This window comes from Rattus rattus, chromosome 15, assembly GCF_011064425.1.
Source record: "Rattus rattus isolate New Zealand chromosome 15, Rrattus_CSIRO_v1, whole genome shotgun sequence".
Classification (NCBI taxonomy): Eukaryota; Metazoa; Chordata; class Mammalia; order Rodentia; family Muridae; genus Rattus; species Rattus rattus.
The window spans coordinates 78,206,912-78,219,825 of record NC_046168.1 but is presented as its reverse complement, the minus strand read 5'-3'; the positions used below and the strand labels follow the sequence as shown (position 1 = coordinate 78,219,825).

Genomic DNA, 12,914 nt, shown 5'->3' with positions numbered 1-12,914 from the left:
TACCGCCGGAGCCCTTCCGGCTTGCACATGCAAACGCAGGCTGGCTGCGAGTGGTTGAGAACACCCTGCAGCGTGCTGTATTAGACCGATTGTTCTTTACTGGGTTTCTGAAACTGCCTTGGTCCTGGTGGTAATGTTTCATGGTCATTCAGAAAGAAAGGTACTGGCACATGCCCTCTTTGAGTGTGTGCACAGGACACAGCTATTCTGAACGTCCATACTGACCTGAATGAGGTCAGCCCCAGCAGATGTGAAAACATACACACACACACACACACACACACACACACACACACACACACACACACACACACACAAATGAGAGCTTGGAGACTCAGTTCCACATCTGTTCCTTCTGGTCTCCATCAGTCTCTTTCTCGGAGAGAATAAGTTTCATTTGCACAAGAGTCTGGAAAACCCAAGAACCCAGTTTTTCCAAACTGGCCATGCTCAGCAGTAGGACTGAGCCACTATGACCTCTCCTGCTCTCTAAAGGTTCCAGAGCATCTGGGGCTGACCCTTTGATGAGTTCAACTGAGTTCCAGGTGATGCTGTTGTTTCAAATTAGAGAAAAGAGCCTCCCCCTAACCCCATTCCCCCACTACTGTCTCCTAAGATGAGTGGGCAGAGACCAGGACTGACAGACCCAGGCAGAGGCATCCACACAGGCATGGAGGCTTGGAGCACTGTCTCCACTTCCCAATGCACCTGCTATCCCACCCCCCAGCCCACCCGTTCCTCAGGAAGGCTGGAATCAAGATGAGAAGGCAGAAACAAACCAAACAGAAAAAAAAATCCCCAGCCCTAAGCCGCCTTCTCTCAGAATCCCTCGAAAACATGTGCCTTATAAATATATGAGCTCAGTTATAAACAGCCGTGTTCCCTTCAGAGTCAGAAGCAACCGTTTAGCTTTATTGGGTACCACAGACACATCAAAGCCGAGAGCCTTGTGCTCCGCAACTTGGAGTTCTGCCTGGAGCTATTTATTTTCCTTTTTAAAATAATTTTTTTTCTAAATTTTTTTTCTTTATAGCTTAAAGGGTGCACAGATCTGGCTTGGTCTCCGAAGGTCTCCAGTTCTAAAGTGAACTTGGACAGTGTCTGACTCATTGTCTGGGTTTCCCATGCAGTTTCATTAAGTAATGGCTCACATGAAATGGTACAGAGGCTGTGGGGTGACACAGGGGTGGGGGGGCATGGCAACACACCTCTGCCATCAGGGAGTTTCTAGGCAACACTGAGCTACAAAATTAGCAAAGATTATGTTTATCCACTCAGCGAGAGATAGTTTGGCCACTAATGTAATAAATGCCAAGGGAGCTCTTGAGGCAAATTCTAAATTTGGGACAAGAAACCCCTCCGGGAAAGGGGCATGAGTAAGTCATTACCTATCTGTCAATATTAAGTGGATTTTACAACTCTCCTTTCATGAGGGCGCTTAAGCTACGAGCTCTCTCGGCCTATCTGTTTCGGATTACTGCAGATCTTTATACAACGAGCTACAAAAACACAATTTAAAAAAAAAAAAAAAACTGGCATCCAGGACAAGTGACCACGTCCAAAAGTAAGAAAATAGAAAAGTTGGACCCTGAAGAGCCGGCCTAATTTTTTATTGTACATGAATGTCCTCTTCACAAAAAGTCAGCTGGTTTAAATTCATTCTGTTATGATTTGTAATATCTAAATGGAATTTTCTTCAAAGCGCCCTTGATTGATTGACCCTTAGCTGAATGTTTTGTTTTTATTTTGAGGCTGACAATAATGTTTGTTGGCATGTGTTCTGCTTCAACTGCGTTGGGACGCCATGAAGCTATCTTTATGAGTCATCCAACCACAATACTAAGTACATGTCAGCAAAGGAAATATTATCTGAAAAGGGAAAAATCCCTTTGATGTGCTTCAGCATGCCGGGATTTCTGCAAGCTTTGGAAGCTCTGGGTGCTTGTAAGGAACGGTGTACGCTTACACGCTCCCCCCCACCCCCGCCTTGGCCTACACTGTGCCTCAGAAGACCACCCATCGCTCCAAAACAGTTCTGGTCTTTCATCGGCAAAGTGGTCATTTAGTTTAACACATTCATTTGCCGGGCGCTGTGTTTATATTCAGGGAAGGCAAACCCAGAGATGAAATGTTACAAGGAGGAAGGACAAAGCAGACTCGATTTTTCTCAACTTATGAGATGTCAGTGATCTATAACTCGGTTCCAATTTTGATTTTTTTTTCTCTTTTTTATGCAGCAGTGGAAAGGATTAATAAAGCGTGCGGCTCTGAGAGATGCCGTTAGCAGGAAGGGCAGTGAGGGCTGGACAAGTGGCTGGAGTTTTTGTCAGATATTCATAGAATGTTGGGGGAAAAACGTTCTGCTTAGCTAGCAGTGCCCTCGTGAGACGGAATGGCAGTAAGTAAGGAAAATAACAAGATAAATGAAATTTTCGCAGCTGCAAGTAAAATATCGGGAATCTGCACTTTTTTTTTATTGATCTGTATAATCCTATTGCCAAGAGCCACTTTGTGGTGACAAAATATGTTGACAAGTGCATATCTCACTGCCATGAAAAATGTGGGGAAGGATTCTCCTTATGTCTGCAGTGTTCTACAAGGAACAAATTACGCCGTTGCAGCCAATTCCTTACAGAGAGGCAAAATTTAAGGCCCACCAACCCTAAACACTTTTATCTGGAACTTGAGGCTAATATTTGTAACAATCCTTCATTGAGGAAACCAGTCTTGGCCCCTCATTCTTTTAAAAATCTGTAGATTTTTCTTAACAGCGCCAAAGCTGCTGCCATAAAAGATGTTTATTTCGTGGCACCCTCTCTCCATCATCCAGGGTATAATCTTTCAACCCCGAGTAGAGCGCTCCTCTTGTATTTATTGAATTTCCATCCATTTCATACAAGAGGGCTTTTCTCTTCTCCTGTATCATACTTTGGGCTGGGGTTGGGGGAAGGAGCAAACAGGAGAGATGTTTGCTCCCTTAGCCCTTCTAACACCAAAGCTGCTCCATTTTATTATAAATTTGGGAACTCTCGCTGTCAAGGAACCAGAATACACTTGGTGCTATTTCTTCAGAGAAGAAGTCAGCAGTATTCATTGACATTTGAGGTTGGGGCAGCACTCACTGGTTCTACAGTTTGAGAGGGAGTTTGCCACCAGGAAGAATTTTCTCATTGGTGTGAGGTGGAATCTCCTTGAGACCCTGTAAGGAGGGCACCATGGAAATAACGCGCACATTGTTTATCATGGCGAGTTACAGCCTTCCCCCAATGCTCGCATACCTCGATGGGCGGAGATTCATTATAAACGGTTTAGGTGGAGCTGGGCAGGATGTTTGGGGGGCAATAAAAATGTGTTGGGATATATGAGCATTTCGCCTTACTAAGTTGGGTTTTCTTTTGTTTTAAATAGGTCGAATATATTCTACCGAGCCTGTGTAGATATTCCCAGGGGCACCGAGCTTCTGGTGTGGTACAATGACAGCTATACGTCTTTCTTTGGGATTCCTTTACAATGCATTGCCCAGGATGAAAACTGTAAGAATCTACTTTAGTTCTGAATCCACACGCGCTCACACCAGATACCTTTTAAAGAATGCCTTTCGAAACTTCTGAAATACGGTTTGCTGTGATACATAATGCGAACACGCATGGGCCACTCTACCACGGTCTCCTTTCCTGGCCAATTCTTTGCCTGGTCACAATTTCAAAGCCCTTGCCAAAGTTTTAAAGGATTGCTGAGGAAAAAAGAGAAGCGAAGTCAGCTGGTCTCCACTGAGCACCCACTATGTGGCTGCCTCCCTGCCTGCCACTTTAAGAGAGAAAATGGCGGAGTTTCTGCTGTGAAGGGAGGCAGTCCTGTTGGAGCCATACTGTAAACAAAAATATCAAAGAGACAGCATTGTGCAATCAACCCGACCACTTCTGCAGTAGTGCAGTATGCATTAGAATAATCATTAGAATAATGAGCCTAAAAACTATAGATTTTTATGTGACTGTGGACTTCGTGTGAAATTTCTAAATTTTCTTATTTGAAATTATGTCTAGAACCATAAAGTTTTCTTCTATCATTGGTCTCCTGCCAACCACTTCCTTTAAAACAATAATAGAATATTCAGGCTGATGTAAACTTGCAGAAACTTCTAACTGAACTTATTTTGAGTTGGTACTGATGCTTGGGAAACGGTTAAGGTGAAAGACATATTTGGGATAGATTTAGACAATCCCGGGGCGGGGGGAGAACACTTGCTTCAGTGATGCTGTATTTTCCTGTTACCAAACTCATTCATCTGTGAAATGATAATTTGATATGCCACAAGAAAGAAACAGATAAAAGACAGACAAAAGATGGATTTGTCAATGGGTGAAGAGCTTTGTCTTGGAAGAGTTGGCTTTTCTCCATTTTCTCTCTCTCTCTCTCTCTCTCTCTCTCTCTCTCTCTCTCTCTCTCTCTCTCTCTCCCTCTACCCTCCCTCTCTCTCTCTCCCTCTCTCTCTCTCTCTCTCTCTCTCATGCACCCATCCCATAAATGCCCTCAATACTGCTCACCACCATGCTGATGTTTTCCTTGTTGCCTTTAATTTCCTTGTAAAAAAGAAAATCCTTAAAGAACACACCACTATCGACCTTTCTATTTTACCCTAATTCAAACCAAGCTCAAAAGAAGACACAGATCTGGGCTTCCTCCTTGCTTGCTGTTTCTCCTGGAAAGTGTCCTTTATGCTCTTGACACCCTTGTTAGGGGGAGATCTGTTTTCAGTGAGGGCAATGCCTGTGCTGGAGATGAAAGTGCAGCTGGCATTACAGCGACACAAACGTGGAGGCCACTATGTTCTCTCTTCCCCAGAATGGTACCATGTCTACTTCCCTCACAACTCAAACTAGACAAACATCTTGCTACTGGCATGAGCTTTCTGTGTCCCAGAACCCTGACCCAAACTCAGCTCCTAATGTGTGGAGTTTGTGCCAAAAGGATTTTGGAAATCCTGTGAGCTTCCTTATTTTCCTCTTGAATACAAACTGCTCCAGACTCTGTAGAGGCTATGCTGTATGTTACGGAGTGTGTAGGTGTAAGCACACGAAGGCAGAGAGTTCTGAATTATAGCTCATAGTTCAAATAGACTTTAATTCTTATTTATTGATCACCTACTCTGGGCTAGTATCTTTGCTAGGTACCATAAACACAGAAGGAAGGAAATAGTCAGGAGAGCCTACGCTCAATGGAGTTTATGTCTAGGGACGGGGTACTGTAAATATGTAATTAAAGGTTGGTCAGGCAGTAATACATTATGGAACTACTAAAGCAGGAAAAGGACAGGTGTTCTTGGAGCTTGGGACTACAGATTCAGCAAATGACTTAAAGTAGTCCTCACTGGCAAGCTGGCCTTTGACCAGAGATTTAAGGAGGTGAGGGAAAGGGATGCATGCTACTCTAGACAAGAGCGTTGCTGGCAGTTGAACTAAACCCCTAATGCCTCACGGTGGAAATGCCCCTCGAATCTGAAAGAGCATCCCAGAAGTTGGCCTGGTTATGGCAGAGTGAGTGACAGAGCAGAATGTGAGTCAGGTATGGGTGAATAGGGGACATCTATCTAGCCCCTGTGAAGACCCTGGCTTTTACTCTTTGAGCTTGGTGATGAAGTCTGGAACAGCAGTGAGATGCTCTGACTAAAGTTGTAGTGGGATTGCTCTGTCTTTTGAGTGTGGATTATAGCATTAACAGTATGGGAGAGCTCAGGGGTTCTTAGAGAACCCAGGAGAGCAATAATGGTAGCTTGGACCATGTGGAAGTGGCGGAGGTGGTGAGAAATAATTGAACACAAGGCATATTTTGAAAGTAAGACCAACAGCATCTTCTGACATTCTAGGAACCAAGTAAAACATGTCAAGGATGACGCTGAGTCGTCTAGGCTAAGGCATGACTATCTCTTGAGTTTAGAAGTAGAAAAAGACAGTGCGGGTTGGCACGCAGGAGCTGCCATACCTGCGTGGACCTCTTTTGAGTAGAAGGCATTTGTTCATGCATTGTTTTCATCTCACAAGGCTGTTAACATGCGTGGGCGTGAGTGGGGCTGGAGGCAGGGCATTTTGCTGTCCTCTTGCCTTTCACAGCCAACTGGCATGGGTTCAGGGCACACCAAGTGGTGTTCAGATTCAGGGACACAGTGCCATTAGGATGTGCTTGCTGGAAGAGCATGCTGTTTGCCTTCAGCCCTCTCTCCTGCAGTTCCATCGGTACGAAGCATTCTAGAGGATGCTGACTAGAGGGTTAAATGAATTCTGCTAGGGCTCATCACACCCTTGTACCCCAAAATCCACAGTGGCGTACGGTCTGTGGCTTCAGTAAGAAAACTAAGTTACCCCTTTCAGGTTTAGTTTGGAGTTCTCAGTAAGGATTGAGGGAAATTCAAAGGGATTTAAGCCATCATCTGAAAGTCTTACCGGTGACAATGCCTCTTTCCACTGAGGGTGTTATGGGAATTTTATTTTACTTCCTGTCTCAAAGTCATATATCTGTCATGCGACTGGCCACCCAAGAAACTAGCACAAGGCTTCATCAGAGAGTGAGGGGAGAATTAGGATTGCAACTGTAATTCTGAGACAGAGCCTCATGATCCCCTTTGATCCCAGAGTGGCCTGAGAATGCTTTGCGATGGATATTGCTTGTTCTGTGCTAAGAAAATATTCACGTGACTCAGGCATGCAGATGTGCGGAGGGGCATTGCAGGGAACTTAGCAGATAGCCTTCCTCACCCGGAGTCATTTAAATCATCTCCACAGGTCAGCAATGCTAAGAGGAACTTCTTTTTAACCCCACCTTGCTAGTCACAAAATAAATTAGGTTTCTAAGAGAAGCTTCTTGATATCAAAGGCTCAGTAATCAAATGCATTTCCGTATACTGCTGTGCATGAAGCACACGGATACATGGTTGAGCCACGGAGGTACTTCAAGAGGTAAAGATACGGACCAAGCCTGGTAAATCTCTACATTCTATCCCAAGATGTACATGGTGTGAGGAGAGAAGCCAAATCCCGGAAGTTGTCCTCTGCTACCTCTGACATGAGCATACACGCATGCTCTTGAACACACGTACACATGTGCGCGCACACACACACACACACACACACACACACACACACACACACTTCCATGAGTACACATCGATACATGGATTAAAAAGTAAGACCTTCCATCACATTGGTGAGAAAAGATCAGATAGCATTTCAGACAGATTTTCCTTTGTTAATGAAATTGATACCGGACCAAGATATTCAAGGAAAATGTGATTTTAGTTAGTGAATAGTACTTGTTAAGCACTTTCAGTTTTCAAAGTATCATTTTCTTTCCTTGGTTCTTTCAACGTGCAGCGTACATACTTCCCCACTGATCGTGTGCGGTGGGACCTGGGGCTTAGTAAGTTCTCTCCTCTGTCAGCAGCGTATAGCAGTGGCTACACACGCTGGCCGGACGTGCCAGCAAAAGCCGCCTGGCCTCAAAGAGAAGACAGTCCTCCGCACAGGCATCTAGGTTCTGGAAGCAATTCCTACGTTGTTTTCTTTTTTAAAACTATAGTTAAAAATGTAATAGTGCTCCGAGAGAGAGAGCCCTTCCATGCACTGCGGGCCTTTCAAAGACCCTGAAGGAACACTTGTGTCGACAGATCACATCCGCAAGAAGGAGTGAGGTCGCCCCAAGCTTCCAGTGGGGGATTAGCTCCTGCAGAGTGTAAAGACCAGAGTGTGTTCATATTCTTTTCAGAGGAAATTAAAAAAAAAAAAAAGCGCCTAGGAATAAATGTTGAACAAGTCTTCCCACTGCTTGCTGTGTCTCAGAATATGAAGCTGAGGTGGCAGAATGTGAGACTCGAGGGCCTTGTGGGAGCTGCTCTGGATTAGACCCTGCCTCAGGGAGGCCTGCTCTTTTGGATTTTCAAAGAACAGCAAACAAAAAGGGCCGCCTCTGTACAGCGCCTCTCCTCCCCGCCATTCTACTGAGAGGAAACTGGATTCAACCTAAGGAGCACCCTGCTCAATCCTTTATATATGTGGCCTTTGGGATACAAGGATAGCATTTAATCCAGCAGGAGTATCCCATGTGGGCAAGTCCTCAAATGAAGTGTGCTGATAGTGTGCAAAACCTCAGGCCCCAACTTGAGCTTCAGAGGACAGGAATTCATTAGTACACAGCTCAAGCATAAACCTAAATGAAGGCACCCCTTGGGGTAACTACAGCAGAGACCCTGAGCTGAGGGGGGTTGGGTCAAATATGGTCGAGAGCAGGCAGAGTTCCTCCCTCTATGCCGAGAGAGACACTGGGATTGGGCACCCTCCACAAGTCTGAGTACAGGAAGGAACTATCGTGTCTCTGAGTGTCAACTAGAAGATCACTGACTCCAAGCCAAGGGTCAAGGGTCTATCTTCAGACACTGTGAGAACAGTATGCACCTTGCTACAGCCACAGAATGTTTATCCTACCTGCCAGACAGACATAAAGATGCTGTCAAGAACCTGATATAAAAATTGGCCTAGGGCTGGGGAGATGGCTCAGTGCCTTGCAAACATGAGACCCTGAGCTGGACCCCAAGTAAAAGGCTGGGCATGGTAGTACACATTTATCAACAAATCAGAGGTGGAGAAGGTGGCCTATGGGATCTGCTGAATTGGCAAGCTCCAAGGCAATGACCCTATCTGTGGAAAAACAAAAACAGACAAACTAAAAAAACATGGCTAGTACCTGAGGAATGATAGTCAAGATGTCCTCTAGCTTCAACCCGCATGTACATGCATGTATTCTCTGTCTCTCTGTCTCTGTCTGTCTGCCTGTCTGCCTGTCTGTCTGCCTGTCTGTCTCCCCCTCCGACTCTGTCTCTCTCTCTCTGTCTCTCTCCCCCTCTGTCTCTCTCTCTCTCTGTCTCTTTCTCTCTCTCTGTCTGTCTGTCTCTCTCTCTCTCTCTCTCTCTCTCTCTCTCTCTCTCTCTCATAGAATTCTAGAGTAAGCAGAGAAGAAATGTCCACAGAGATAAAGGAAGCGACCCACTGGAAGTGTATTCTCTGAGAAGATTGACAAAGGAGGAAGGAGACTGGAGACAGGCTGTTTTATTGGCTCTTGGGAGTATTGTGTGCCACTCTAGCACATCTTGTGTTCATCCAGCACATATAAATTCTTCACTCACCATCCTAATTTTCGAACCTGTGGGAGGTGGACATCTCGCAGATGGGTTTTTCTTCAGCGCACTGCAGGAGAACCACTGCACCCTTGGCTGTAGCCTACTTGAACTGGACTTTAGTCCACATGCGGTTAGCGGTCAGTGTGGAGGCATACAGGCCCGACTGCTTCCTCCCAGCACGACTACTCAGAAGACAGTCCATCCCCAGAGCTAGCAGTCTTCAGTTTCCCCTGTCCTGCTTGACTCTCTAACACTGGTGATCTTCAGAAGATGCCTTGGTAAACCTCTCCCCCACAGAGCTCCACATTTGACCTTAGCCTAAAGGCTGTAAGAAGGGGTCTCCAAATCTCCCTCCAGGTACTCTCGGGTCTCTATTTTCAATCCAGACTTCTGTGACTCACAGCCTGAACTATCCAATCGTCTCCTCAGCGTCTCCACTTCCATCCCTCAGAGGAATCTCACCCCAGCGTATTGTGACTAAAGCCATTGTGTTCACTCCCACAAGCTGGCCCCATCCCCTAGTTTGAGTGTGCTTACTTCCAGCCATCCAACCGTGCTTTGTAGAAACCTTGACACGTCACCCAGGCCCTGATGTATATATTCCTCATGTGTTCTCATCCCCCCTGCCACCATCCTGATCAGGGTTACAGAGCACACTCAGGACTGCACCACGGGGCAGCCTTTTTGGTGTCATCACAGCCCGAATGAAGTCTTACATGTTTGCTTAGTTTACTGTTTCAGTTGATCCACTTGTTTTATCAACAGTAACTTGGGCTCCTACATCAAAGTCCAGCAAGTGCTATGGGCATGCAAGTCTCCAGCCAAGAGATAATGAGGGATGTTGACAAATTCTTAGCTATTCTTCCAGAAACATATTTCTGTCTCTTCTGACATCTAAATACGTTCTCCCTTTCTTTCTTTGGTTTTTAGATGTCCTCCACTCAACCTTCTCCCATCTGTTCCCCCCAACCCCTGATCAAGAAAGCCTTTGGTGGCCTTAAAATTCTAATCTTCTTGCCTCAGCTTTCCCAGTGACTAGGGTTATAAGTAATCACCACCATGTCTGGCTCCCTTTCTGCTTTTTTGCATGGTACCAGCAGCATATGGTATACACTGGTCAGCATGGATGGGTGATACACTGAAAGCAAACATCTAGTCTCCTTGAGCTCTGGGTCAAACTCTTTTTGTCTTACAGGGAGCCATTTGTTAAATAACCAGCTCTTTGGACCGGAAAGATGGCTCAGCGGTTATGAACACTTGGCTGTTCTTCCAGAGGTCCTGAGTTCAATTCCCAGCAACCACAGGGTGGCTCACAAACACGTGATGGGATCTGGTGCCCTCTTCTGGTGTGTCTGAAGAGAGCAACAGTGTACTCATACATACACAAAACAAATAAATCTCTTTAAAAAAAAAACAGCTCTTTGATATGGAATGTTACAACTAGGAGCCGTATATAGTCTCCAGCTCACCTACTGATTAATTTGTTTTCAGATAGGGTCTCATGTAGCCCCTGCTGTCCAAACTTGCTATGCAGCTGAGGATGACCTTAAACTTATCCTTTTGCATTCACCTGCCAGCACTGGGATTATAGACATGAGCCACCACACATAGTCTTATGGGATGTTGGGGATTGAACATAGGGATTTATTTATGCTAGGAAAGCACTCTACCCCCTGAGCTACATTCCCAGACCTTGTGTTTTAATTAGAACCCAAGTGGGTGTGGATTCTGTGTCTGTAGAATATTATATGTAGCATATTATATAACATCTATTGTATGTCTGTAATTCTAGCACTCAGGGGGCAGAGGCAAGTTGATTACAAGTTCCAGGCCAGCCAGGGCTGTCGAATGAGACCCAACCTTAAGTTCAAAATAAAACCTAAACAAGGGAATAAGACTCCCCAGACTCAAGGATCTTTAGCCTTGCTAAGCTGTACTTAGTGGACTCCAGACCCCTGGCCTTGGATGTGTTCACAGGCCTGCCAGTATGCACACTTCCAGTCCCCCCCTGTATGGCTGCATGGCTGCCTTTCTCTCTGTCCTCAGCTGAAGCCTGGCATCTGTCCCCTACTGCATATTGGCCCATTTTCAGTTCCTCTATTGCTCAGTTCTTTCTCTGTCACAGGACAAGGGCTTGCGCTTGTTCCCTTTGGCTGCCTCTTCCTTTCCTCTGCACTTGCTCACGTGTCCTTTCGGGGCTTAGACGCCAACTTCCCAGCATCCGTTCTTTCTTGCAGCCCTGCACTCTGTTGCATCTAAAACGAACATATGTTAATGTTTGAACTCTCTGAAATTGGCAGAAATCTTGACAATGGACGGCAACGCCTTACAATTATAATGATTCAATTAATAGAGGTTGAGAATCGAAGCTAAGCCAATGCCTTTGAAAAAAATACTAGCTTCATATCTGTCAAAATGTCACAGTGGGAGGGACAGTGAGATTTCCTGTCCTCCTATATGCCCACCAGTCAGTACATAACAGATGCTCAGTAAATACTTTGCAGGAGGGGTAAAGTAAGACTTGATTGTGTGGATCCTGAGTCCCTGCCCCCCAATGTTTAACTATCCAGATGTGATGAACTAATGGTTTTCCTTGACTCCATTCTTCCAGGCTTTAGACTTCACCCCTTATCTCCTAAGCTTTGTCTTCATAGACTGAGGAGATCATCTAACTCAGTGTCCCCAAATGCAAAAGCCACTTGTGTTTCTGCTTATGTTATTTAGCTGTCCTCAGGCCTCCTCCGAATTGCCTATTGGGTTTCCATGAGATAGTGTTTCTGATCTATCCCCTGTTTTCCGGCTGATAAGTTGTCCTGTTTAGTTAGTGGTTTTCATTGGTATAGCCAGTGAGGTAGGCATTTGGAAGCATGTTTTCTGTGAAAGTGTGTGGAATGCCACAGGACAGCTAGACTTCAAATATGATTGCTTTTTGAAGTTTTCCTACTCTCTCTGTGTAAATCATTTGCTCAGTTTCGTTTAATAAGACTGAATTATTTTATATACACAATGGAGGACCACACTTAGGACAGAATGGAGAGTGTGTCGTTACCTACAACTGGGAAGCTGTTTATAGTTGCTTCACAGTGTCCAAAGAAGGAAAGTAGTTCGTGGAGAATAATCTTATTTCAATCTTCATTTGTACTCCTCAAATGCTGCTTTTTTACTCTATAGTCACACAGACCCATATAGCTCTGATTATTATACAGACTTTTAGATATGTAAATTTGATTTTTTGTTTTTACTTAGCATTGATGACTAAAATTACAAAAAGTCATTGGCTCATGAATCTGTCTTTTTTTCTTCTTTATGTGGCCTTAAAGATTTAAAACATTAAAAAGCTTAGCCAGGTTTGCTGCTCTCCTACATGCTGACAACCTTCTACATTTCCCACTCTGTGTTCCTTTTGACTGGCAAATGTTGCCTGGAGACTTGGGGTATGCTTTGCAGTTCCTGGATTAGGGCTGAAAATGCCAAACATTTAGGCTCCACCCAAACCTCTGATAATGCTCCTGTTTTCACTTTTAATTATGAATGCAAAGCCTTTTCCCGTTATCTTTTAGAATCTGCATGAGAAGTAACACAAGGAAAGATTTTTTTTAAGTCTAAAAAAATGTCTACAAACTTCATATTGATTACACAACTTTTACCCCAGAAGGCCAAATGATACATGGCTTTTATGTATGAAATCTAGACCATAATTTGAACACAGGCACACATGTATATAACATGTATAGTTTGATGTACATGCCAT

General features: G+C 44.7%; 1 protein-coding gene across 1 annotated transcript in view; it reads left to right on the top strand.

Moving 5' to 3' along the window:
* The window catches only part of Prdm6 (PR/SET domain 6), a 103,219-nt gene that overhangs the window by 70,233 nt on the left and 20,072 nt on the right, over positions 1-12,914 (top strand). The window contains exon 4 of the mRNA XM_032885686.1: positions 3,409-3,533. Coding sequence (XP_032741577.1) covers positions 3,409-3,533 — 125 coding nt within the window. The remainder of the gene's footprint in view (positions 1-3,408; positions 3,534-12,914) is intronic.